The sequence below is a fragment of the Crotalus tigris genome, unplaced genomic scaffold (assembly GCF_016545835.1).
Source record: "Crotalus tigris isolate CLP2741 ecotype Arizona unplaced genomic scaffold, ASM1654583v1 scf7180000017663.5292952, whole genome shotgun sequence".
Taxonomy (NCBI): Eukaryota; Metazoa; Chordata; class Lepidosauria; order Squamata; family Viperidae; genus Crotalus; species Crotalus tigris.
In genome coordinates, this window is record NW_024096550.1 from 4,393,314 (window position 1) to 4,420,493 (window position 27,180).

The 27,180-nt window shown below is 38.0% G+C and overlaps 1 protein-coding gene across 1 annotated transcript; it reads left to right on the forward strand.

Annotated features, from left to right (window-relative positions):
• Positions 1–207: 207 nt before the first annotated feature.
• On the forward strand, positions 208–25,683 carry LOC120304913 (protein FRA10AC1). The gene is made up of 14 exons (XM_039336012.1): positions 208–567; positions 5,129–5,205; positions 7,525–7,611; positions 7,693–7,738; positions 8,822–8,898; positions 9,648–9,731; positions 11,710–11,794; positions 13,380–13,425; positions 18,949–19,062; positions 20,340–20,382; positions 22,706–22,827; positions 23,387–23,425; positions 24,444–24,528; positions 25,556–25,683. Exons 1-14 carry the CDS (start codon positions 535–537, stop codon positions 25,596–25,598), a joined length of 981 nt encoding a protein of 326 aa, XP_039191946.1. The 5' UTR covers positions 208–534; the 3' UTR covers positions 25,599–25,683.
• The last annotated feature ends 1,497 nt before the right edge of the window (positions 25,684–27,180 follow it).

The following is a 27,180-nucleotide window of genomic DNA, read 5'->3' on the forward strand; positions in this document are numbered from 1 at the left end:
TCTTTTGATTTACAACTCAACTCATCCCGAAGGCTGGGTTTCGATTCGAGGGCTAAAACAAACAAATATAAACACCCCCCCCAACCAAATTAGCGTCCATCATTGAATTAAATTTATATCTCACAGCCCCCCTTTCTTTCAGCTCCAGACCAAACGCGATCAGAAAGGGCGTCCACCTTTTATGAATCTGGATCTCTTTCTCTCCCAAAATTAGAGAACGCAACAAATCGAGCATTAGGCTCGGTTTCTGGGGACTACAAAGGAGGGGCTCTGTAATGCTTCCCTCTCTTCTCCTTTCCCCCGGTTAAGAGAGTAGAAGAAGGTCCGCCGCCTCCCCCGCCCGCGATCAGGGAGCGCCGGCTGAAGAAACGGCGAGGGAGGAGGCCGCTTTGCTGAACGGCTCCTTTCGTTTTCACCGCGGTTTCCGACGGAGCCTTTCTGGCTGAGGGACGCTGCCGCGGAGGAGCGTCGGTGCGCACCGGCCAAGTGGCGAACGAGGCCGCGCCGGGGAAGGCGGACTGACTGGCAAGTGACATGGAGGCTCCCGAGAGGAAGCTGCCCAGAGCAGTAAGTAGCGGTCCTCCGCTCTGGAGGGAGGGAGAGCAGCAGGGGCAGCGCGAGGTTTCGTCCGGGGTGGAGTGGGGGGCGCTGCGTTGGGTACTCCGGCTGGGAAAGACCTCCCGGGCGTTGTAAACTAGATGCGTTTGCTGAATTTAAAAATCGGGTTATAGGCGACGGTGAATTGCTGTGATAGTACAGATAGCCCTCGACCTACAACCACAATTGAGCCCAACATTTCTGTTGCTAAGTGAGACGTTTGTTAAGGGAATTTCGCTCCATTTTACCACCTTGCCACCCTTGTTAAGTGAATCGCTGCAAGGGTTAAATTAGTAACATGGTTGTTAAAGGAACCTAGCTTCCCCATTGACTGCTCGTCAGAAGGTTGCAGAAGGGGATTACATGACCCCAGGACATCGTCATAAATATGAGTCAGTTGTCAAGTGTCTTGAATATTGATCACACGACCATTGGGCAGCTGCAATGGTCATAAGTGTGAAAAAGGGTCATGTCACTTTTTTTAGTGCTGTTGTAATTTTGAATGGTCACTAAAGGAACTGTTGTAAGTCAAGGACTACCTGTATTTGCATTTCTTGAGTCTGAAGGCTGAGTGTGAGAACTTTACCTCTAGTCTCAAAGGTGCTTTTTTTCAAAAGGCTATTGGACTTTGTTTTTCCTTAAGATGTTTTACTTCTCATCCTTGAAGCTTCTTCAGTTCAGATGAGAAGCGAAACATCTTCAAGGAAAAACAAAGTAGAGTTGCCTTTTGAAAAAAGCATGGATGACTGAGAATCTCGATAGACTTTTAGCTCCATAGTGTTTATCGCAGTGTTAAAATCATAACTGTGATTTCTGTGGTCCTCATCCCATATTTAAGAGGTTCCTAGGGAGGTGTGCATAAGTGCACTAATGTGCCTATTGTCCCTGTCACATTTTATTTTTTCATTTTGTTGGTTCAAATTTGTAATTTTTAACTAATAAATAATTTTATTGTAAAGTATACATTGGCCAGGAGTAGTAGTGTATAATATGTGTTGTGCTTGAATGGAATTTACTAAATGGTAGCTCATCAATAATCTATATGCTGAAACGGTTATTAAATTCAGCAAGAGCATTTGATTTTACAGAAGTTCCATATTGAGGATTCCGTGTAGATGCTATTGGACTGCATCAGCTAACATACCAATTAGCAATTTGAAAGTTGTTGGTAAACAGGTCTTTGGCCTATAGTTGGCTGATGTTTCCCTTTTTTTTCCTGAATCATTATATAGTTTTTTCTCCCAAAGAGTCCTTCCCCATGTTTTATCATTTTACCTTTATTTTATTTTTTAATTTCAATCTTTAAAATAGAATTAATAGATTATTCTCCATCAATTTATTCAATCTAATAAAAAATGTAGTTATATGGCAGTTATGGTTTTTATGGTCACTTTTAACTACAGGTAACACTTTTGTCTGGTTTTGAATTCATAACTACTAAACCAGATAAGAAATAACTTGTATGCATAATTTAAAAGGCTGAAGAAACTCTCTATTTTGGTCCACCTTTGCAATATGTTGTAAGTATGGTGATAATGACCCATTAGATAATGTTTATGGCTGGTAAATGTGTTTGTCCCCATCATAAGTTTATCCCAGTATCATAAATGTTGCAGATAAAGGAGTCATATTGGTAGTTTGACATTGTTGGTTGAAAACTTGTTCTAAAGTAAATTGCAAGAGGAACACATTTTTTAAATCAGAGATTAGAAAACATTCAGGGCTCTTCCGTGTTCTTTAGTTGGCAAGGTTCCAAAACCTCAGTTAGAAACTGGTTGCCAATTCCATTTACTGTGATATCACCCTTGTATTCTAAGTACTTCAGCATGGAACAACTTATCATGTCTGTTTCGTACAATCACTCATAAATGTTCGTGATTAGAAATGCCACTTTCACCCTTAAATCTGCATAGTAAGTTGAAAAAAATTCTATACTTTTACGATTGTTTAAGGTACATGTGACATTTTTGAAATCACTCTTGAAACTTAAATTACAGAAAATGGTATTGGAAGAAGGAAGAAAGTTCCTTTTCTCATAAACAAAACTGAAGTTGGATGCTAAAGCATTTGTAAGAAAGGGATATTATGCAATCGTTAAAAACACCCTATTTAATAAATTCCATATTTTCTTGCTGATTTCCCCCCCCCCCATGAACTTAAATCTTCTCATTAAAGAAGAACTGTAGCTGCTTGGTTGAAAGAGGACATTGGAAATAAATTTTAGAATCCTGCTCTTTGGTGCCTTGTTGTCTGATGCATAGCATGGAATGGTCTTTTTTAAACTTGGCTAAATAAGGCTAAAGCAGGAGTAGGCAACCCAAAACACTTAAAGAGCCACTTGGACCCGTTTCCCACCAAAAACAAAACACCGGGAGCCGCAAAACCCTTTTGATATCTAAAATGAAGATAACACTGCATATATCCTTTTTTACCTTTATTATAGGTGTGTGTGTGTTTGTGTGTGTGTGTGTTTGTGTATATATATATATATGTATGTATGTATGTATATGTGTATATATATATATATACACACACACACACACACACATACACACACACATACACATACACACACAGGTAAAAAAAGGATATATGCAGTGTTATCTTCATTTTAGATGTCAAAAGGGTCTCTCTCTTTCTCTGTCTCTCTCTCTCCCTCCCTCTCTATCTGCCCTTGGTTTGCCACTCCTCTTCCCCCGCTCTCTTTCTTTCTTTCTCTCTCTCTCTTTTTCCCCTCTCTCTCTCTCTCAATCTCTCTCTCTCTCTCTCTCTCTCCCTCCCCCTCTCTCTCTTTCTCTCTCTCTCTTTCTCCCCTCCCCCCATCTGCTGCTCATCTGGCAAGCTTCAAGCTATTGTCCAACAAGCTCAGGGGTAAGCAACCTCGTCTCTTTTATGACTCATGGACTTCAACTCCCAGAATTCCTGAGTCAGCCTAGCTGGGCTAGCTAGCTCTCTCCTGCCCTTCCTGCTTCCTGCAGAGATGCAGCAAAGGGAGGAGCTCTGCCCAGTAAGCTTCTCAGCTCCTCGGAGAACACTGTGAGTGCACTCTCTTTTACACATACGCACATACACAGACACACACACAAAAACACAAACACACACACAGAGAGAGAGAGAGAGAGAGAGAGAGAGAGAGAGAGAGAGAGAAGCAGGGAAGTGCAATTCCTCTCTCTGTCTCTGTCTCTCTCTGCAAAGGCAGAGGAGGCTGGGAGCCACAGGGGAGGGCTCAAAGAGCCGCATGCGGCTCCGGAGCCGCAGGTTGCCGACCTGTGGGCTAAAGTATAACTTTGTCAATTATACTTTTTATTCGAGGTTTTTGCTGAACAAACCTGGGTCAGTCACACAACTGTTAGGACCTTAGGATCTGAAGAAGCCAGGGGTGGACTTAAATTGTTTCCAATACAGAGAATAGATTTGGGCATGCAGTTTGTGAGCAATTATTGGTTCTTTATAGGTAGCAAAGGATGGCTGCCTTCAACGTTGTTTTATAGGATACCCCTGACTTGCGACCAGTCACTTAGTAACCATTTGAAGTTACGACGGTACTTATGATCCAGTTCCAAAGTTCCACTGGCCATTCCACACTCCACGAATGCATTTTGAATGCTCAGCAACCACCCTGCATTTATGGCCATTTGCAATTTCCCATGGTCATGTGATCACAATTTATGACATTTTTGCTAAAAATCCGGTGTTTACTTCTGGTTTTCAGCAAAAATGTCTATAGTGAACAATGGATTCACTTAACGATTGCAGATTCACTTAACGACCATGGTGATTTGCTTAAAAACCGCTGCAAAAAAGTCATAAAACTGGGTTGGTCATGTGATGACTAGCTTTAAGACCATCGTGACTTATGACTGTAATGGGCAGGCTCCATTATGATCATAAGTTGAGGATCACCAGTATATATATTGTTTGGAATGGGAAGCCACATTGTAAAAATCTTAGCCATTGCAGCAGTCCCCACATTTTTTTTATACCCCTCTTTTCTGGAAAAGAAGAGGAAGGAAGGGGAGCAAACAAGTGACTCTCTGTGAGTCTACTCCAGGTGTGGATAAGTATGGCAACTTTATGACTTGTGGACTTCAGCTCCCACAATTCCTGAGCCAGCATGCACAAATTCTGGGAATTGGAGTCCATAGGTCATAAGGTTGCCATAATTGCCCACCTTGGTGTACTCTATAAGCCCTCCTCTCATTTTGCTCTAAAGGGATATGATCTCCCTGAAGAGGGAGAAGTATATGCAGACCAAACGTAATAGTCACTTCTGCTGTAATGTTATTCTTCACTGTTTGTATACTGAAATCTGTGGTTGCAGATAATGGATTTTTGCCTATTGAGAAGAGGGATACAGAGAAATCTGCTGATCTTTTCCATTGTTCAGACCAAGTCTTTGTTTATGAAGCCATTTCATTTTGTTTTCTCAAAATGTGTTTCTGGTTATTTCAGTTTGGAAATTGCCTTTTGAAGCCAATGCCTTGTAATCCATAAATTTACCAGAATCCATGTTGTATGTTTTTTCCTCCAGATACTTGGCCATGGGGACTATGACTCTGATTTTAGTGATGATGAAACAGTGGAGAAATCTTGCCAACAGAAAAATAGGTAACATATTGCTCTGGTAGCATTATAATTTGTATGTGTGCAAATAGCAGACTTTTCTTTTTTACTTAAGTGTGAGTATCTTGTCTCGAAACAACACTAAAAAACACTGTAGTATCCAGTGGTGGGATTCAAATATGTGAACAACCGGTTCTCTGTGTGGATGCCATTTCCGGAAGTCTATTCTGGGCCTGTGCAACAAAAAATTAGCTACCGGTTCTGCCAAACTGGTGCAAACTGGCTGAATCCCACCACTGGTAGTATCCATTGGCATCCCATTCCTTGTAGTTCTGAGCTTCAGCTCAGAAGACCCAGAGCCCCATTAAAGGCTGGCTAGTAATCCCCTGCTACATCAAGTTACAGATGGCCCTCAACTTATGACAGTTCATTTAGTTACAGAAGTTAATGACGATGTTGAAAATAGTGATTTATGATCAGGCATCACACTTACAACTGTTGCAGCTTCCCTGCAGTCGTGTGATTGCAATCTGGCTTGGCAACTGGGTCACATGTACAACAGTTGCAGCCTTCTGGGGTCATGTAATCACGTGCAACCTTATAGCCAACTTTTGACGAGCAGAATCAGCGGGGAAGCTGGCACGTGATATCTCACTTAATGACAAAAAGGTTGTAAAATTTGGTACAGTCATGCAATGCCTTGCTTAATGACCACATTGCTTAATGAGAAATTTTGCAGTCCCAATTGTAGCCATAAGTCAAGGATTACCTGTACTGAACAAGAAATCAAAGCAAGTCGAGGCCAGGAAGTTGAGGGAAAGGATACCTACTGAAAAGAAATGAACTGTTGCTTATTATTTCTTACCAACTTGTCTTTATGGGAAAAGATTGATTACTTGCCATCAAGTCCTTTTCAACTCCTTGTGACCATACAGATAGATTTTCTGCCTGAGTGGGAAGTGACATGTATTGCAATCCTATGCTCATTGATTGGGAGTAGGTTTATAAATAGGTTCAGTCCTTTATGCTGATTTTTTTTTTAATTAAAGTAACACTGGTATTAAATGTGGCATTCAGGAGCATTATCTTGGTTGCTTAGAAAATAGAGGGGAGACCTATTAAAAATGGTGAAATGAGAAAATCTAAACCAACTCCGCCTGAATAATCAGAAGGAGATTATGGTTATCAACCTTTTAAAAATGTCATTAGAATTTCACTTGCCCTGAAGAATAAAAAAAAAAAAAATCCATTAGAACTATGTGGTGCTTTGGATTCAGAGACACAAGGGCAGAAACATAACATTTTTTATGCAATTCTTTAAAGTAGCCAATTGGTTTAAAGAGAGGCAGATAAGTAGCTGCATTCTTGCTCCTGTAGCACTTGCCTCTATTAGAATGATTATTATAGGGATTTGAACATAGTGCCAAATATTTCAAGCAGTCTTCCCAACCTAATTCCTTCTGTTTGCACATGAACGGACTACATGAAATAAACAAGCTTGCTGTAATCTAGAGGTTGGTATCTAGAAGTCCTAGGATCAGATCTTTCTCTCAGATCTTGATCTCAAATGGCCTTCAGTTGCTAATCAAGAAAGAAAAAAAGAAATAGTCATTACAGTGGGATTTTCTTAAAATGACCAGGATACTTAAATCTTGATTTTGATTGATCAGTGTGTAGCCACTATTGCCATAATTGAGTCTGTCCACTTTGCAGCTTTTTGTCTTCTTCTCTTTCCTTCCACCTTTCTCAACATTAGAGCCTTCTGTAGAGAGCTAGGTCTTTGCATAATCCGGAGGTAGGGAACTATGGTCCCTTTATGACTTGTGGTCTTCAACTTCCAGAATTCCTGAGCCAGCCATGCTAGCCCAGGAATTCTTGGAATTGAAATCCACAAGTCATAAAGGGGCCATAGTTCCCCCATGCTGGCTCAGGAATTCTGGGAGTTGAAGTCCGCAAATCATAAAGGGGCCATAGTTCCCCACCCCTGACATAATGTGTCTGAAATATGATAATTTGAATCTGGTCATTTGCGTCTTATTTGGAAACTATGAGTTGATTTGTTCATTGATCCAAGGGTTCAATAATCCAAGGGCCAATAATCTTCCTATCTGCTTTTTCAGATTTCACAGAGTGTCAGGGAAAAAACAGAGTCTATACACTTTTGATCTTTGTAGATATATGAATCCTGGCATCTGAATATGTGTCTGAGGAAACTGTGATTCTAGTTATCATTCTTGATTCTAGTAATTATCTGAGTATTTTACAATTATTATATGCATGTAGTTTTCAAAAGAGATTTTAAAAATTAAATTCAATATCTAAGAAATACTTTCCTTTTTCTTCTCCATTCTGCCCGTCAACCAGTGAAGATGCCTTACTCAAAAAGCCCTTCCAGAAGGACAAGCACGGCAAGGTGGCCCACAGACAGGTGGCAATGGATGAGTGGGACAGGTACCTCATTACACTGGTGTAACATTGTCAGAATCGCATGAAGCATCCAAATTACTGGAATAACATTTTCGTTTTTTCTAGGGAAGAAGCCAGAAATAGACGGTTCCATTTAATAGCAATGGATGCCGTATCCTTTAATATTTTAATGAAAAGCAAAAATACTCTGTTTCTAATATTGAAAAAGAAAAAACCTGAACAAAACATTCTCAAACATTTTTTTGTGTATGGTTTTATTTTTGTCTTTGTGGTTTTCTTCAAGTATGTTTTAAATTAAATTTCTTAAGGCAGAGTTCAAGCATGGACAATTTCTGGTTATCTTGATTTTGTGGGAAGGAAAGAAAAACAATATATCTGGTTAGATTGGTGTTTCTTTTTAAATGAAAAGAAAATAGTAAGGAAACTGAACTGGCAGACAAATCACATTAGAAAATTGTCAAAGATCAGTCTGGAAGATTAATAGGATGCATTTTCATACTATGACTTCAATATTTCCAAATATGAAAATTTAATTTAATAAGGAGAAAACTATCTTTTCTTTGCTATTCACCTATACACAGATACATTTATTTAATTTTATGTCTTAGATGTTCCTTCTCTTTCCTGTGCAGTCATAAGGCTGTGTTTTTCAAATATTAATTACGATGAGCAATTAAAAGAAGTCAAAGAATTGTAACTACCTCCATTTCTGAAGCTGTCATACTTATAATATGTGAGCTATGATTAATGTCTATGTTTCTCTCTCTGTATGTATTTAAATATATAACAACTGCAGCACTACAGAATTCACATTTATATAATTTTGCAGTGTTTCAGTTTTGATTTAGAATAAATTATTCAAGACACTCAGTGTAAATATAGCACCAGTCAGCAACTCTTTAAAACAGTTGTGTGAGTTTTCCAGGTCTCACAACTATTGCAGGTAACCTTCAGTTTTGATAGAGGTTGTTGTAGCAACAATGTGTAACCTGAGAAATGAAAGTGTTCAAATATATAAAATATATTTATATATATATAATGTAATTTAACATAACGTAACATAACAGGTATGTACCTATTCATCATTAACAATAATCATCACTTTAGAATTGCCCTCTCTTGCACCTTATTGTATTATAGAAATGTTTTGAGAATAGTTTTTATGAATTGATCTTAAGATGAAGTTGTTATTAGGCAATCATTTAAAAAACATTAATTTTCTTAATTCTGTCAGTATGCAAGACATAAGAAGTTTGTAAATGATTACATTTTATACTATGGTGGTAAAAAAGAAGACTTCAAACGTTCAGGGTAAGTACATCTTATTTATAAAAGGCTGAAATCATCAATAATTGAAGACAATCAAAATTTATTTGGCATATGTAAATATAAGATTAAATTATGCATGAGTACTTCTTGGATAATTAAAGATTACCTTATTATATTTTACTTATCTTGTTCATATTGAATATGTTGATGATCAAAAGTACAGTAAGTTCCTATGTAAATAAATGCACACTTTTCATATCTGGAGATTATACAGTTTCTATAAGAAGTAGTAATGCTTAAACTAATTCTCAGCAGAGCATTCCTATCATATATTTAAGAATTAAATATGCAAAATACAAATTCTTTTAATTATGCCAATTGTGTAATTCAGAACTAAAAGTGGAAAGCTACGGTATATATAAATAGAATATTGTTGAATTGGATTCTGTTTTTGACTTAAAAAGCACACTTCAACTGTATTATCTAGATTAAATGTGGATAGTATTTATGCATGAACATGCATAAAATAACATTGCTAAGTTATAAAAGAATCTGAATACAGTTGTCTTGCCATTTTTTCTGAATCTAAAAAAAATCTCAGAAGCATTTTGATGTCGTGTAAGGTAGTCTCAAGGATGGGATTTTTTGATTAAGAGCTGCTTTTTAGGGGAAAAAATGATATGGTAAAAACTTCACAAAAACTGCAAAAGAATGAACAGCTTTTATTACTAGTTTTAATTAAAAACAGCTCTTTGATTATTAGCCCTAAGGTTTTTTTTTCTTTTTAATAGAGAAAATGATAAGACTGATCTTGATGTTATAAGGGAGAACCACAGATTCTTGTGGAGAGAAGAGGATGAAGTCGATATGAACTGGTAACTTGAGCTTTTTTTTTAATTTCTCTGTCAGGGCAAACCGATTCCCACAACCTCTTTGGTGTGGCCCAAGGACAGCCCATTAACCCCTTCCTAAGCACATGTCTGCTTGTCTCCCCCTGTATCTCAGTATCCCATGACAGCCCAAGGGTTTCTTAAGATGTGATAATTTAGAAGTGTCTATGGAGATTCTCAGTCATCCAAGTCATAGGAATAATTCAGAAGTGTTTTTCCTTATGTTCTACCTCATATGCTCTGTGCAGGTGATGTAGGGCCCACTGATGTGCATTGGGGAAGCAGTCTGAAATGAAATTTCTGTGTGTTGGCTGAAATGGGCGATGCCAGCAGTCTTGTAACTCCTTTGGGATTACTTCCTTCAGACTAATCCCTGACCTCTTTGCTCACCTTCTCAGTCTTCTTTTGGCTGTAAGGCAAATCAGATCAGATCAGCTCAAATCTTATTATGATTATAGACCAGCCTAAAGGCAGATCAGTGTTCCCGCTTCTACAGATACCTTTTTTTAAAATGGGGTGGTAAAGTGGAGACTCCAAGGGCTTGAAATTTATTAATTTCATTCTAGGTAAAGATATGCAGTTGAAAGGATGTTAACTGAGCTTCGGTGGCCTGACTGATAGGCATTCCCTTCCCAGTAGTGCTGCTCCCACTGAGAAAGCTTTAACTTCTTGTCTCCCCTCATCATCCTATGTTCGTAGGATATTTTACAGATTCCTCTAAGTCCCTTTCTAAAATTCCTTCAGCTGCACTTATCCAATGGCTGCATTTCATCTGCATAAATCCCAGTGGCCCCTTGGTAGCAGTCAAGAGAATAAAAAAAAAAAAACTCTGAAAGTTGCAGTCTACCGTCTACCAGCTGACCCATAATTTCAAGAAAGTAAAGAATAAAAAAAAATAATGGATCCGTGTTCAAAAGGAAAGAAAAAAGTTGCAGTGCATTGAGTAGCCATGATATTATGCGTGCCAGATAGAGGAGGCCTTTTATATATTGAATGACATAGGATGGGACTGAAGTTTTGCTATGGAAACAGAAATCATGGCCCTTAGAACGTTGCCTATTAAAACTGTATATGTAGCAGTATAGCATAGACCCATTCCAAGTATATGAAAAAAAAATTAAAGCACTATGGGGTCAGCAAGATTAAGGGTGGCATGAATGGGATGGCTGCATGTCAAAATTGTGTGGATGTGGCCTCTCACTCCCATTTTAATTCTTAAGTCTCCTCTACTGAATATTTTTATTTACTTACATATTTGATGCTTTTGAGTTAGTCTTGACTCCTGGTGACTGCCTGGATAAGTCGCTGCAGTTTTCTTGGCAAAATTTTAGAATTTTACAATTTCCTGCTTCTTAGGACTGAGAGAAAGTGGTTGGCCCCATGGTCACCCAGCTGTCTTTTTTAAGGCAAGAAGACTGAACTCAGTCTCCCAATCACTAGCCTAATACTTTAACCACTACATCAAGGCTCCTCAACCCCTGGGTTATGGCCCACAGCTGGGCCGCAGCTTGTTTGGAACCATGCTGCGGAAGTGGCGGGTGAACGCACGGGCAAAGCTCCATTTGTGCAAGTGGCGTACGTGCGTTCCTGCCGCTTGCACAAATGGAGCTGCATGCACACACCGCTCGTGTGGAACCATCCCTTCTTCAAAACCTGAAAGGTTGGGGAACACTGAACTACAACATACTGCCTTTTTTTTTTACCCCAAAAGATAATTCCAGACATTTAAGAAGTGTGAAATAAAAACATTCTGTAGGAAAGCAGCTCATGATAAAAATCAATTAATAGCAAGCTAATTGAACAATAAATGCCACCCATTTTTAATTTTTTCTGCTGCAACTAATACTCAGTGGCAAATAAACTTGTTGGCATTTCTGCCTATCCATTGCTAAAAGTGGAATACCTTTCCTCTTTTTGTCCGTATGTTTTTTTCTTCTCTTCAATCAATAATTCTATCTTTCAGGGAGAAGAGGTTGAGCAAGAAATACTATGATAAATTATTCAAAGAATACTGTATAGCAGATCTGAGAAAATACAAAGGGAACAAGGTAATTTTTAGGTTTTGGCCCAAAGTTTTGAAGGTAATACTTAGTTCTTTAGCAAATTGTTTCAGGGAATGGGACAATATAGAGCAGTGATGAACCTTTTAGAGACCGAGTGCCCAAACTGCAATCCAAAACCCCTTATGTATCATCGGGTGCCGGGTGGGCGTGGCCCATTGGGTGGGCATGGCCCATTGGGTGGGCGTGGCTGCGGTGGTAACGGCAGACTGTGTGGAACTAAAAAATTCAATCAATTCCAACTTTGCGAGATTTTTTTTTTCCTGCGAGAAGTTGAAATTGATTGAACCTTTTTTTTTTTTTTTTTTTTGCACACGGCAGCGAAGGCCTAAAGCGAAAAGGTTTTATAAAACCCAGATGAAGGCCTAGGGTTGAGGTGACAGCGCGCGTGCCCACAGAGGGCTCTGCGTGCCACCTGTGGCACGTGTGCCGTAGGTTCGCCACCACGGATATAGAGGGTTGTTTTACAAACCCATTATTGCTTATGGTCAGTGCATGAGAATCCGATATTTGAGGACACTTAACTTGCTTTTAGAGATTTTGTTTAAGTAACAAAGCAGTGTTGATCTATTTGTTCCCAATGGTTGTTGCAGAACCATAGCACATGTTTGATGTAGCTCCTTTGTTTATGAATAGACACCATGCCTGCAAGTGGCAAACTCATGCTTTCTTTGAATGAACACCTGTAGAGCAAACCACATAGCAGAAGATTCTGTTTCCAGAAGTGGGTGCACAGATTCCTTGTGGTGTCCTTATGAAAAGTCACAATGCCATAGTTGTCACTCACAGAGCATCTGCAGCAGTTAGGATTCAGAGAGATTAGCAAATATAATTATGGTTGAGATGCATTGAAATATAGCATTAATTTGATCCCGCGTACTTCTTAAGTACAAAACTAGAGAGCAGAATGACATGACCCTCAATCCTCTCTTTCATCCTCTTGAAATCAATATAGAGACTTAAAATTAGCCTTTGGCACAGATGAAAATAGATATAGCACTGGCTATGAATTTTATTGGTTACAATGCTTCTTAGCATTTGATTGTTTTCGGAAAACTATTCCAGTGTGATGGATGATTAAAAGGAAATATAGCTGAATGGCCAGCCTGTTGAATCTAGTTCAATATAAAGGTAGTCCTCAGTTAATGATGCTCATTCAGTGACTGTTCAAAGTTACAGTGGCACTGAACAAGGAGTATTAGTACTTAGTTCCTTGAAACGCCGGCTGTCATAGTACCCTCGTGGTCACCTCATCTCTTTATATTGACGTTTTATATCGATTATCCAAAATTCAGCAGATTAAAAAAAATCTAATAAAATACATGAATAACATTAAAATACCTACAATAAAGCACAACTGTATTTATTGTTACCATTTCTGATTTCACGTACCACGTTCCTAATCAGCATATGGAATCATGTGACTTGGTTTTCAGAATTGATAATTACTGTTCATTGCTTACTCTAACAAAAAAAAATGTCTTCTAGATCTAGAGGCCACTTTTTCCTTTGTTTGTTTGCTGAATTTTAAATGCAAAATCATAACTGTTTATTTGTAAAATCTTTCCAACAGTTTGGATTTAGATGGAGGCATGAGCAAGAAGTTGTATCAGGAAAAGGCAAGTTTTCTTTTTGTTCCTTATTGAGCCTTGGAACCTAACTTAGATGAATAGAATTCTGTTATGGAATGGGTTTTTCCTCACCTGTCACTGCAGCCTCTTGAGGCTCCCAAAATCTGATGCTTTGAAGACTGAAGAACTGCAGGTAAAAATGGGATTCACCTTATGTTTGTTAGCCCTTCCTAACACCAGGTGTTGATCTAGCACAGGGATAGGCAACCTTGGCTCTTTTAGGAAGTCCACGAGTCATAAAAGAGCCAAGGTTGCCTACCCCTGATTTGGCATCTTCACAGACTTAGAAAAACCTATTTATAGTTTACCAGTTATATCATTGATTTCAGGCAACAGAGTTTATCATTGTTAATTGTACTCTAGCCTTCTAAAATACCATGATTTGGTCATATAATAATTTATTCTTCCTATTAGGCTTGTTAAGGTTATTATAATCATTAAACATCATTGTTAGAGAGCAATAATATAGTTTACCACTAAGAGGCATAAGCATGCAAGATTTTTGTGAGATGCAGTTGTAAGTTTTCTTGGATGTATTTTTGCAGTTTCCTTTTGTTGGTATATGTAGGTCTTTGGTTGTTCGGGTTTTCTCCCGCGTAAAATTTTCTCCCGCGAAAACCCGAACAACCAAAGACCTACATACAAATACCCGCGAAAATCTCAGAAAACATATATATATATATATATATATATATATATATATATATATATATATATATCTCCCCTTATGTGTGGGTGGGTGGGTAGAGAGAGAGAGAGAGAGAGAGAGAGAGAGAGAGAGAGAGACCCCCTAATTTACAACTATTCATTTAGTGATCATTTGAAGTTACAACAGCACCAAAAAAGGTGACCATTATGTTCATTTTCACACTTATGACCATTGCAGCATCTCCAGGGTCATGTGATCAAAATTCGGATGCTTGGCAAGTAGCATTTATGACCCTTGCAGTGTCCCAGGATCAGATGATCACCTTTTGAGACTTTCTGATAAGCACAGTCAATGAGAAGCCAGATTCCCTTAACCAGGGGTCTTCAAACTTGGCCCTTTTATGACTTGTGGACTTCAACTCCCAGAATTCCTCAGCCAGGCACACTGGCTGAGGAATTCTGGGAGTTGAAGTCCACAAGTCATAAAAGGGCCAAGTTTGAAGACCCTTGCCCTTAAGAAACGTGTTACTAACGTAACAAGTTAGTAGTGATTCACTTAACAACTGTGGCAAGAAAGGCCGTCAAATGGGGCAAAACTCTCTTAACAAACAACTTGCTTAAGAACAAAAATTTGGGGCTTAACTGTGGACATGAGGACTGCCTGTAATGCAAATGGTTGTATTAACATCATTACAATATGACATGCCTCTATTATGATTTTAACTATCTGCCACCATTTAATTAAGTTATTTTTCATTTCAGATGTAATTGTTCTGCTATTATATCACTTTTGCTAGCCTAGTTACAACTTCTAAAATCTCACCCTGTAAACTCTGCACTGAGCTGTAGTTACTGAGTGGTGTAAATGATAATAAATGTAACTTATAAATAATATAAATTACCCAGTATTGCTAGAAAATTAAGTTTCAGTGATTGAAATATTAATTCATTGAGCTACACAGTCTTCATTTTGATAAGAGTCTCACTTTAATAGCAAGTGGAAACCAGCAATGGAACTTTTCCATTATTAAGTACAGACAGTCCTCGACTTACCACGGTTCATTTAGTGACTGTTCAAAGTTACAATGGCACTGAAAAAAGCGACTTGTTGACCATATTTCACACTTACAACCATTGCAGCATCCCCGTGGTCACATGATTTACATTCGGATGCTTGACAACTGGCACATATTTATGACGGTTGCGGTGTCCCAGGGTCATGTGATCCCCTTTTGCGATGCTCTGACAAGCAGAGTCAAAGTCGACCATGTTACTGATTTAAGAAATGCAGTGATTCACTTAACAGCTGTGGCAAGAAAAGTCATAAAATGGGGCAAAACTCACATAACAAATTTCTCACTTAGCAACATAAATTCTGGGCTCAGTTGTGGTTGTGAGTCGAGGACCACCTGCAGTCAGGTTTTTTGTTTGCTCTTCAAGTAGATGTTATATCATTAGGAAATATATATATCTTTACCACTTCAAATTGTTTGTCAAGAGCTAAATGTGCAGTTTTGACTACACAATGGTACGTAATATAGTTAGTTTTGCCAACTAAAAGAAAGTAAAATATACAGGCAGTCCTCGACTTATGACCACAATTGAGTGAGTGCACAATTTCTGTTGCTAACTAAAACATTTGTTAAGTGAATTTTGCCCCATTTTACAATCTTTCTTGCCACAATTGTTAAGTGAGTCACTGCGATTGTTAATTTAATAACAGTTGTTAAATGAATCTGGCTTCCCTGCTGACTTTGCTTGTCAGAAGATCGCAAAAGTGGCCCCGGGACACTGCATCCGTCATAAATATGAGTCAGTTGCCAAGTGTCAGAATTTTGATCATGTGACCATGGGGGATGCTGCAATGGTCATAAGTGTGAAAACAGTCATAAGTCACTTTTTTCAGTGCTGTTGTAACTTCACACGGTCACTAAATGAACTGCTGTAAGTCAAGAACTACCTGTACTGTATTCTACTAAAAAAAAAAAGGTACACGGGGGGGGGGGGAGATTGTGTTACCTTTTCTTTGTACAGTAGTGTTGGCCTACAAGTCATTTAACAGATTCCACAATTAAGCAGTAACCTGCATTTCAGTGTCTCTGGTCTAAACCAATGCACACTGTCCAATTTACAGTAGTGTTATCACAATCACACATAACAATACATTAATGCATACTCAATTTATTTTTGCAACGATGAATCCTGGCTTGTTTAAAACAACAAGCAATGTTCATGTAATCTGAGCAGCCAGAGAGGAAATCAAAATAAGACACAAAGACCAAATATTTTTGTAATTGCCAAATCCTGAAAGTTATTTGTGCGTCTAATTGTGGGTTATTGATTGGGCTTTTATTTACATGCATTATTTACATGTCTTCTTGTAGATTATTGGTTATTGTGCTAATGCGATATTCCAAGTTATATTGCATAATTGTAGGTGAAAGTTAATCAGGTTTGGGATATTAGCTAAGCTGATCAAAATTCCTTCATACATTCCCACCTCAAAAATGTAACCAGCTAATCCCATAAGTAAATCCTCTCTGCTGAATTTCCCCAAAGTTTGCTTGTAGACCAGCAGCTGAAGCCATTGATAGAATTAGGAAGAGTGTATTTTTCTAAAAATCATTTAGTTCAGGTTTTTTTTTCCTCAGTATTTGCCAATAAACATATGTGGTTATTTTACTTTGTATGTATCTTATAGCTATTCACATTAGTATGGGTTAAACTCATTTACTGTTGACTCTTAAAATCAATTATTTCTTGGTAGTTATTGTTGAGGGTAGAAATTCAAAACCCAGGACTTTGATTCAATTTTTTTTTCCTTTTTAACAAGAACTTAGCGTTATTTGGTGGAAAAAAATGTTTTAGTTCTGTACCTTTTGTTGTCAATCTTAGGATTACAATTGGTTTTATACCACAGAATGGAAGTTTCTGAGGATATTGTCAGTCCAGCTAAGCTGGACAGTCTGAGGTTAATCTTCCCCCCCCCCCAAAAAAAAAAGGCTTAGTGGTGAGCCTTTTAATACAAATTGGCATCACTCTAAAGGCATCCAGATGAATCCCTCCAAGAGGCTGCATATCACTTGTACTTTATTAGCGTTAAATGCAGATAACATCTAGGAAATGCAATATGAAATGTGTTACATAGCACGACTTGACTGAACCATGTTGTCCCGTTACACTCATTATATTACTATAGCAAAGCCTACATATCACAGCAATCTGCTTTTGGGGAAATGCTTGGAGTCATTTTTGAGGATAAGTCAAAATACGCCAGGAAGAAGAATTGAAGATCTAGAATTGTGATTCTCCACCTATTACATGTTATGCATCATCAGTCACTCAGTCAGGGAATCTGAATTTCACCCTGAGAGAAACAAGAAGCATACTGAGATGTGTTTTTCTGAAAAACATATAGCTAATTCAATTATTATACTTTATTTCTTGTATTGGACCTGACGATTTAAACAGCTCTTTCCAAGATGATAACATCTATCATTTGACGTAAGTGTGATGAATAAAGGAACAATTGTTCAAGCCAGTTTTTACTGTTGTGGCTTTAAAATACTAACTAAAATATCCCTTCGGTGATTAAATGTCAAAGCAGAAAGCAAGTCTAAGAAGGGACCTGTGCTTTACAAGACCTTTGCTGTTTTGCAATAATGTCAAGAAGCTTCAAAGGCAACTAGAGAAACTGAGGTGCGGAGAACGTTCCCTAAAATACAAGGGCAATTGTGTTCAACATTTACAGGCAGAAATGCTTGAGAACAGACAGGAGTAGAAATGATTTGGAATGCTTGAGTGATGTTTCTTCTGAAGTTGGAGATACAACAGTAAAGTAAATGACAAGGCACAGCTTTCCATGCTTCTTGTCTCTGTTTGCAAAGACCTTTTGGAAGGTATTCAAATGAATGAACATCAGAACCAGATATTTCCTCACCTCAAGCCATAGCAGCTGAGAATACATTTCAGGTTGAGTACCTAAAAGATCTTGGGTCACGTATCTAATTATACATTATACATCTGTATAATGTATAGAGGTGTCGAATCTTGGTAACTTTAAGACTTGTGGCCTTCAACTCCCAGAGTTCCCCAACCAGCATGGCCAGCTGGGGAATTCTGGGAATTGAAGTTCACAGTTGTTAAAGTTGCCGAAGTTGGACACCCGCAATTTAGATTATTTCTCTATTCCCACATCCAGCTGGTTGAGAAGCACCGATCTAGATCATGGTCATAAGTGCCTATTCCTGCAGATAGAATGTTCAGTTATTTTATATATATTTCAATATGCTAATTTCTGATAAACTATATTGAAAGTTACATCTTATTTATGGCAATTATGTTTCCCTAAGCAAATAATTATGGAGAATTTAAGAGGGCTTCCAGACAAGACATGATTTGTATAAAATACTCTATCTCATTCACAGAAATTCCAACAACCTTGGAACAACAGATAAAATGTGTTAAGGTGAAAAAATTAAATGAATTGACAATGTATTCTTACCGTATTTATAGTGCCGGAAGCTATCGAGAAACACCTGTGAATCGGGCTCATCCTCATTTTTGATAACTAATTATCAATAATATAATGCTTTTTATTTCTATCTAATTCTTTTTTCCTTTCCCCATCTATGCAAAATACCAAAGAGATCAGACTGATCTGTATGCATATGAGTGTATGAATATGTTAAATTTCTTTTCTCCGTTATTAATGCTTCGTAGCATTTAATAAATATAATATTCTTAAATAATATCTTTAAATATAATGTCCCTAAAAATGGAAATCTCGACAAGTTATTTACTTGTACAAATCGTGTACAAATTCTTATGATCTTGGTAATTTCACTTGTAATTTCTCTCCAGGGCAATTTTCTTGTGGAAGCAAACATTGTGATGAAAAAGAAGGCTTAAAGAGCTGGGAGGTGAATTTTGGTTATGTTGAACATGAGCAAAAGAAAAATGCACTTGTTAAATTAAGTAAGTTCGTCATGTAGTTAATATTTATCTCCTTTTCAATGGATCTTAAATGTGTAGAAAAATAACATTAGGTATTTTAAAAATATAGGTGAAGAGAAATTTAAGTACAATATATCCAAAAGAAAGTGCAGTTAAGTCTGCTTATAATCCATGACAGATTGACAGTTAATTTCTGGGTGCATCAGCTGCACCCCCATGTGGCTCAAACTACTACTTTTTCCTGATCTGTGGAAGAGTTTGAGAATGAAAGACATCAGGAAGGTTAATTAGCCAGCTGGCTTTTAGCCATCACATAGTCCAAGCAGATACACAACCATTCTGGCCAAAGGTGACCCAAGAATCTCCAATTGAGATTTGCATTATTTATTTCAATTTATTTATTTATTTCAATTTGTGTTGGTTAGTTAGCCCACGGGTGTCAAACTCGATCTTGTCATGTGCCGTATCGTGACATTTTTGGCCTTTGCGGAGCAGGGATGGGCATGGCCTGCGCATGACGCATCACGTATCCAGCCCACGAGTCGCTAGTTTGACACCCCTGAGTTAGCCTATAGAAATGCAAAGTAAAAAATTTCTATATGGCAGTCCTGAAGTATAAAAATAATATTTATATGTGTGTATATGTGCCTTCAGGTCAGGGTTACTACTGCATTCATGTTGAGAGCACCAAAGTGCTTCCAGATTGAAAGAATTGAATGATGGAATCATCGTTGCCTAGTTGGGCTCCTTTGATGTCCCTGTTAAATTGCCCATCAAAGTGGTAGCCATCTATTTACTCGCAGTTGCTCACTTGCAAACTGCGAGGTCGGCAGGAGCTGGAATGGGTGATGGAAGCTCACCTCACCCCGCGGCAGCAACTGGGTCTTGAATGCGAGCCTATTGATCACCAGCCCGGCATCTTAACCTAGTGAGCCACCGTGCTCCGCTAAGTCAGTGTTGACTCCTGACAATACCCTGGACAAGCCAGTGCAGGTTTTTTGCCAAGATTGGTGGAAGTGGTTTACCCTTGCCTGCTTCCTAGGGCTGAATGAGAGAGACTGGTCCAACGTCACTCAGCTGGCTTTGTGTCCAAGGAAGGACTAAAACTCGGTTTCCCGGTTTCTATTCCAGTGCTGTTAACTGCTATACTGAATGGGCTCTCAAAATTGTATTAATTTTTAATTACGTATGCATTTAATGATAGTTATTGGTATCCCTCCTATTTGTAGGTGGTTTCCAATCTATCTGTATGTCTCTCTGTGTGCATATAAATAAAATATGTTCTTCTTTTTTTAAAGGACTCTGTCCAGAATGCTCTTTCAAATTAAATTTTCATCACAGGTAATGCACCTTTCAATGAATTATTATTATGGTTTGTCACACAGTCGGCCAGATGTTTAGACTGGATTTGGCATTTCGATCTTTCTATCAAATGCTTCCCAAGGACCTGGGATAAGGAGATGTTGTTGCGTGATGGTATTAAAGGGTTTCAGGATATAAACTGTTGCATGTAAAGCTGCCTTTTGCAATTGACTAATAGTGATTTTATCAAGGCCGATGGTTTCAAGTGGTACTCCTGTTGTTTTGGGATTTCACCCAAGGCTCCTGTTACTTATTACATACATAAAAATGTGAAACCACAGCTGCCAGTTCTATAGCTAGTGTTGGCCTTCTTACTCATTGGGTTCTTCCCAAGAACCTAGGATGTTGTACTGTATCAGTTCAGTATATAACCTAGTATATGTGTAGATTCAAGACATACAGATTTTGTAATTGACACATGGAAATTTTATCAACGTGCAGATTTTCTAATTGCCATCCAAGTCTTTTTGCTAAGACACTCAGTGTGTCGATAACCATTGGGATCACCACTGTCAGTTTATGCTATAATCTTTCACCTTCAGTAAAAATCACAGTTGCCAGATTTTTAGCTTAAATTGGTCTTCTTATGCATTGAGTTCTTCACAAGAACCTAGGATGTCATAATGTACTAGTATAGTATATGTACAGTTCCCAGCAGTCTGACTTTTTGTTATTATTACTGTTATCATTTACTATTTAGAACAGACATGTCAAACTCGTGACATCATGTGACGTCGTGCAATGTATCAGAGTTTTGCCATTGCCGGCAATGCAGTGGGCACGGCTTCCGTATGACGCGTCCGGCCCGTGGGCCGGCAGTTTGACACCCTGATTTAGAATATATTTCCAGATGTGTTTGATTACAACTTTCATAATCCTAGCCAATATGGATAAAAGAAGTATACTCTAACCCAGTGGTGGCAAACCTATGGCATGAGTGCCAGAGGCAGCACTCAGAGCCCTCTCTGTGGGCACACGTGCCATTACCCCAGCCCCGCCTCCCCCGTGGCCCCCTCCACACCAGCCCCCCCAAAGGAAAGTTGTCACCAGGCACGGCCCACCTGGAGCAGCGCAGCCAAGGACATGGCAGCTAGGCAGTGGGGACAAGACTCCGCCCTTGCACCCCGTTGCAAACAGATGATGCTGTGGGGCGTGGGTGGAGGGCGTGGCCACCATGGCACTGCTGGGCCGCCTGGGCGATCCGCGGCAGGCCGTGGAGGTGCTGGGTGGCCCTGCAGGTGGGTGGGGGCAGGGCAGGGGTGGAGCAGGATGGGGGCGGGGCAGTTTTTGGGCACTCGGTCTCTTAAAGGTTCGCCATCACTGCTCTAACCCATTGTAAAATGCCATGTTAGGCAAGCCTATGTCCCAGAAACCAAGAACAACATGAAGAGTTACTTTAGAGTAGTTTCTTTGTTATTGCTCGCCTACAGAAATCAAGCCAGTCTAAAACCCTTATCCACATAACTACTAGATAAACCCTGTTAGGGAGAGTCCTCCACCCTCTTCCTGCCTCCCAGACATTCCAAGATACTTTGTCTCTTTACTCTCTGGGAAGGAGCCCCTTCCTCCTGGGGCTTTGGCCCACTTTTGACCACATCCTGTTTCGTGTTGCCAACCTATTTATTATTGCTGCATAATTTAAGGAAAACTAGCAGACAATTTACCTGAAAGATAAACAGAACCGTTATTTTTACTGCCTTATTACTTGATTGGTAACACCATTATATTTCATTCATCCACATTTTAAGAAGAAAATTAGTATCTTTAATACCAATTTGTCAGAGAAATTGTGTATTATGTAGCCGTTGCTTGCTCATGAAATAGAACTACACAAGTGCACAAGTTTGCCTGTATGTGTATAGCCTCTAATTGCATAAGGACAATTGTCTTTGTGGTTAGTAAGTAGTCAGTCTTTCCCCTCCCAGGTGGTATCAGATTGATAGAAACCAGAGCCCTATTTCCTACCCAAAGGACTAAGTGCTAGCATTTCCAGACATTTTTCAGGTTAAAATTCAGTAAATTCTGCTTTAGAATCAGTGTAGCATATTTCAGTTCAACTGAAATCAGAACGATTGGGTCACATTTATCTGTAATACAAGCAGAGAAAAGTTTATATTCCTTATTCTAATTTTGTGCAGGCTAGAGACAAAGTCTGGACAGCTTAAAAAGTTCATATTTAAACTATCATCTATGGAAGATTGATTTATTATATGCAAATATGTGTTTAAACTATTATAGTTCTAATCCATTTTTACACATTTTTGAAGCTGGATGGACATTTTATTTATTTCTTCTTATAAAGGAAAAGGGAGGTCAAACCAGGAAAGAAGCAAGACAACCAAGAACAAACTTCCAAAATTTTAAAGGGTAAAAGAACATCTTCACCGCACAGGCACAGGGCAAAGAAAAAAAAGATCCATGAAGGTAAAAAAAAATTAAAAAAAAAAAATTCAAGATTTAAGGTTACCTTTATGCTCACAATTAGCTAAATAACAGGTGCATTCCACATTTTATAAAAGGAGGATATCTGACTGTGAGGTTACAATTTAAATCTAGATATAAGAAGATACAGGTAGTCCTTGACTTATAACCGGCTGCTTAATAACCATTCAAAGTTATGACGGATTTCAAAAGAGCTAACTCCTCAGAGTTATGACACCTGCACTCCCTCCCCTGCCCCTTGAGTACGTGATTGCATTTCAAGTACTTGGAAACCAACTCACATTTACAAGTAAAAAACTCCCATTGGATATGCTGGATTTGCTTAACAAGCACATGATTCGCTTAAGAACCATGGTGATTTATTTTATGACCATCATAGAAACAGTTATAAAATCGAATCCGGTTTTGTGGCACCTTAACTTATGACCACAATGACTTACGACTGAAATTCTGGGTTCTGTTGTGGTCATCAGTTAAGGAACACCTGTAGGTGTAACGTGATGGAATGCAAATAATTATTTCTAAAATGACTTTTTTTTAGGTGCAACATCATTAGAAGAATCGAATGAAACTGATGACGGTTAGTATTTTTTTAAAAAAATGTAGGAAATCATTTTTGTTCAGTAGAGAAACTTAGAAGCATCTTAGAATACGAACCATCTAATATGCGAAGCAGAAAAGAAGGAACTGATGATCTGGAGAAAAACATCATGGAAAGAAGAAATGTATTACTATAGAATCTAATTAGGAGGCAGCCTGATTTCTGAGATCCAAAGAAATGTGCAATTCATCGTTTCAGCTTAAAATGCAGCTCCTTTTTGCTATAAAACAAATACCTGAAATGAAAATGACTTTTTAAAGCAGATGGTAACCTGAAATGTGGACCGGTTAAGTAAATAAAAGGCTGATATATATATACTAAAATCATACAGCATTCGGAGACAAGGACACAAATATATATATTTAAAGTTGTATTAGTTTTGATGAAATCAGTTCTGTCCAGAAAATCTTACCTGAAGGCTCATCGTTATTATATAGTTTGGTCAAAAGAAGTATGAGAGATATCATTCAAAATGTAGTAAAGCCACAACACTACAATATAAACTGTGGTTCTGTGCATGGGTGCCTTCAAACTAGCTATACCTCCCAGTGACTGTGTGGTGAATTCCTGCAGTTTTCTTGGCAACATTTTCAGAATTGGTTTGCCATTATCTCTTTCCTGAGGTTGAGAGGATGTGACTGGCCCAAGGTCACCCAGCTGGCTTTGTGCCAGAGGAGGGATTAGAACTTAAGGTCTGTGTTTATAATCAGTGTCTTTTACCCTACACAAACCCTTCCTTAATATAGGACAAAAAATTGGGTGTATTTATGAACATGTTTTTAAGTTCCTGATTTGCCACCAGTAAAAATAATAATCCCAATGGATAGTGATCAGGAATATCTGCCTAACTAAATTATGTATGGCTTATTCCCCATTTTATTTTTAATGTTGTATGTTGTTGTTTTTTTTTAAAAAAACTTTTTAAAGAAGTCTAGCTCAACATGTGAAAATGCTCTTAAAGTCATTCTATTTTAAACATTGTTATCTTGTTTAACAGACTCAGGTAGTGATGATCAGGAAGATGGTCCCTCTGAGGCAGATTTCTGGAGGGGTCCACCACAGGATGCAGAAGAAAAAACGAGGTCTGTTCTGTGGTTTCCTTAAAATTTTATCTAAACAGAAAAAGAATTTTAATTAACAAGCAAAAGCATTTTTTTATTTTTATACAAACACTGACATAAAGCATGTATGTATGTGTGAGTATAGACTGTGTATATATATATATATATATATGTATACATATATACTGTATATATATGTATACATATACACACAGAGTACACAGTACATACATATATGTTTGCATGTGTGTGTTTATACACACATATATATACATGCATACATACATATATCTTTGAGTAGTAAAAATATAGAAATATATATGTAGTTGAATAATTGCATTAGATCACTATATATAGAATTATATTTATAGATAAACTGATCTATTATACCTTTTTTCTTTTGTTGCATTCTTTCACCTTTAAGAAAACACTTTGTACGCGTTTTCCTTACTTTGATAATGCATGTATTTTTATCTTTGTGATTTTTTGCTGTTTCTCTGTCTTTATTTTGAAAACAATAAAAGAATTTTTAAAAATATTTAGGAGGCTAGTCTAAGATTATTAGATTTCAGAGAAAAATTACTTTTGAAGGGAAATAGGCACTTAGCTGCAGTATATACAAAATAAAACCGAACTCTACATAATTATTCATTGTATTTGAAAGATTGGATGGGTTAGTTTCTTATTCTTAATTTGATCTGTGTTAGGATTCCTTTATTTCCTCCTCCATAATTCTAGAAAACTCAATAGAACAAAAGTCTCTATCAGACTCCTTCCTCACTATTTAATCTCCAGAGCAGGGCTTACTTACTAGCCTTATCTTACTAGAAGTAGAAAGGATAGTTTGCAGTGAATACATTTTGACCTAATGAGAAACACTTAAAGCTTGAGTTATCTAGTCAGATAAATATTGTCAGTGCACCCTTGCTATTATATCTATAGAATGTGGAACTTTTGCTGTAAAGCATTCTCTGCATATGTGAAGAAAAACTGCTGTAGTCTTGTTCTGATTCAAGAATGTATGTTATGTATTTCCTTTGTTTTATAGGGAGGAAGAATTCGACGAATACTTTCAAGACTTGTTTCTCTGAAATGAGATCTCAAAATCTGAAATGTGTTTCTTCATATTCATCAAAAACTGCAAATAAAAAGCAGGTTTTCACATTTAATTCAACATGTTTTTTTAAATGTTTTTTACTTGAATAGGAAATAGGAATTATCCTCTGTATGTCTTTCATATCGACCATAAATGTTAGTTTAAATTATAATAATGGCAATGTTTAAAAGTTGTAATTAGATGTAATTCATGGTTTGGTAAGATTCAGCATTACTGATGGTGAAAAGATAATCAGTTTAGAGAAGCTGATGTTAGCTCAAAAGACAAAACACACACACACACACAAACATATATACATATACATATACATACATACATACATACATATATATATATAAGGATGATCTGAAGCTTAATGAAAAACCAGAAATTGAAATCCAGTCATTGATACATACAGTAAGAATTTTTACTACAAATGTAACAATTAGCTCAAAAGACAAAAGATATATATGTATGTATGTATGTATGTATGTATGTATGTATGTATGTAGTAAAAACAAATAAATACGAACACCAGGATAATATCAAACTAGAATTTGTTTAATAAAATGCTGAGCTTTCGTCGGCCAGCACTGCCAACATCATCAGAGCATAAAAACAAGTCAATGGGAGTTCCCTTTTTATAACGCCGGCCAATTTTGCGCACAGTAAGATCAGCAGAGGAATTTCTTGAAATAATTAGATCTCTAAGAGTGGAGGATGATGAAGTGATGGTGTTATTTGATTTCACCTCACTCTTCACCTCCATCCCACAAGATCTGGCGATCACAGTGTTAAAGGATCACCTGAATGAAGAGGGACTAGGACAGCATCAAGACTCCCTTCATTCCGAGGATTTGATAAAACTGACAAAGCTATGCCTAAAAACATACTTCATCTTTCAAGGAACCATATACGAACAGGTCAAAGGGACGCCAATGGGATCGCCTATTTCGAGTATAATAGCAGAGGTGGTTCTACAACGGCTGGAGGCCACAGTAATGACTAAATACCAACCTAAGTTTTGGGCCAGATATGTAGATGACACATTTGTTGTCATTAAGAGACGCGACAAGGTTAATTTTATGGATGCACTGAAGTCGGTGTACCCAGATATTGGCTTCACAGCAGAGGAGGAGAACCAAGGTTCCCTAGCTTTCCTGGATGTGCTAGTTAGTCGACAACCAGATGGGACCTTGCACACGAGAGTATACCGAAAACCAACTCACACCAATAGAATCTTCCACTATAAAAGTAATCATCCAGTGGCCCATAAAGTAAGTTGCGTCAAGACATTATTCAAACGCATAGGCTCACACTAACACAGCCAGGGCAAAAACCAAGGAAAGAAACCATCTTTTCTGGGCCTGTAGAAGTATAATGGTTACCCAGTTGAAATTGTTAGGCATTGCAGCAGACCATCCAGACCTCGGGAAGATCCACAAATCGACAAAACAACAATTCAACCTGTATGTATCTCCCTGCCATACATTGGTCAAAGTGGCCTATAAACCGGACCAGACATTATGTGCCAGAATCATGCATCCTAAAGACCCCCTCCCCAACGAAGAAAAATC

Bases quoted from the DNA above. Each gene is read 5' to 3' on its own strand.
- LOC120304913 (XM_039336012.1), top strand. From the start codon at position 535: ATGGAGGCTCCCGAGAGGAAGCTGCCCAGAGCA. The intron at 568-5,128 runs GTAAGTAGCGGT...TTTTTCCTCCAG, and splicing joins AGAGGAAGCTGCCCAGAGCA to ATACTTGGCCATGGGGACTA. The intron at 7,612-7,692 runs GTACCTCATTAC...CGTTTTTTCTAG, and splicing joins GCAATGGATGAGTGGGACAG to GGAAGAAGCCAGAAATAGAC.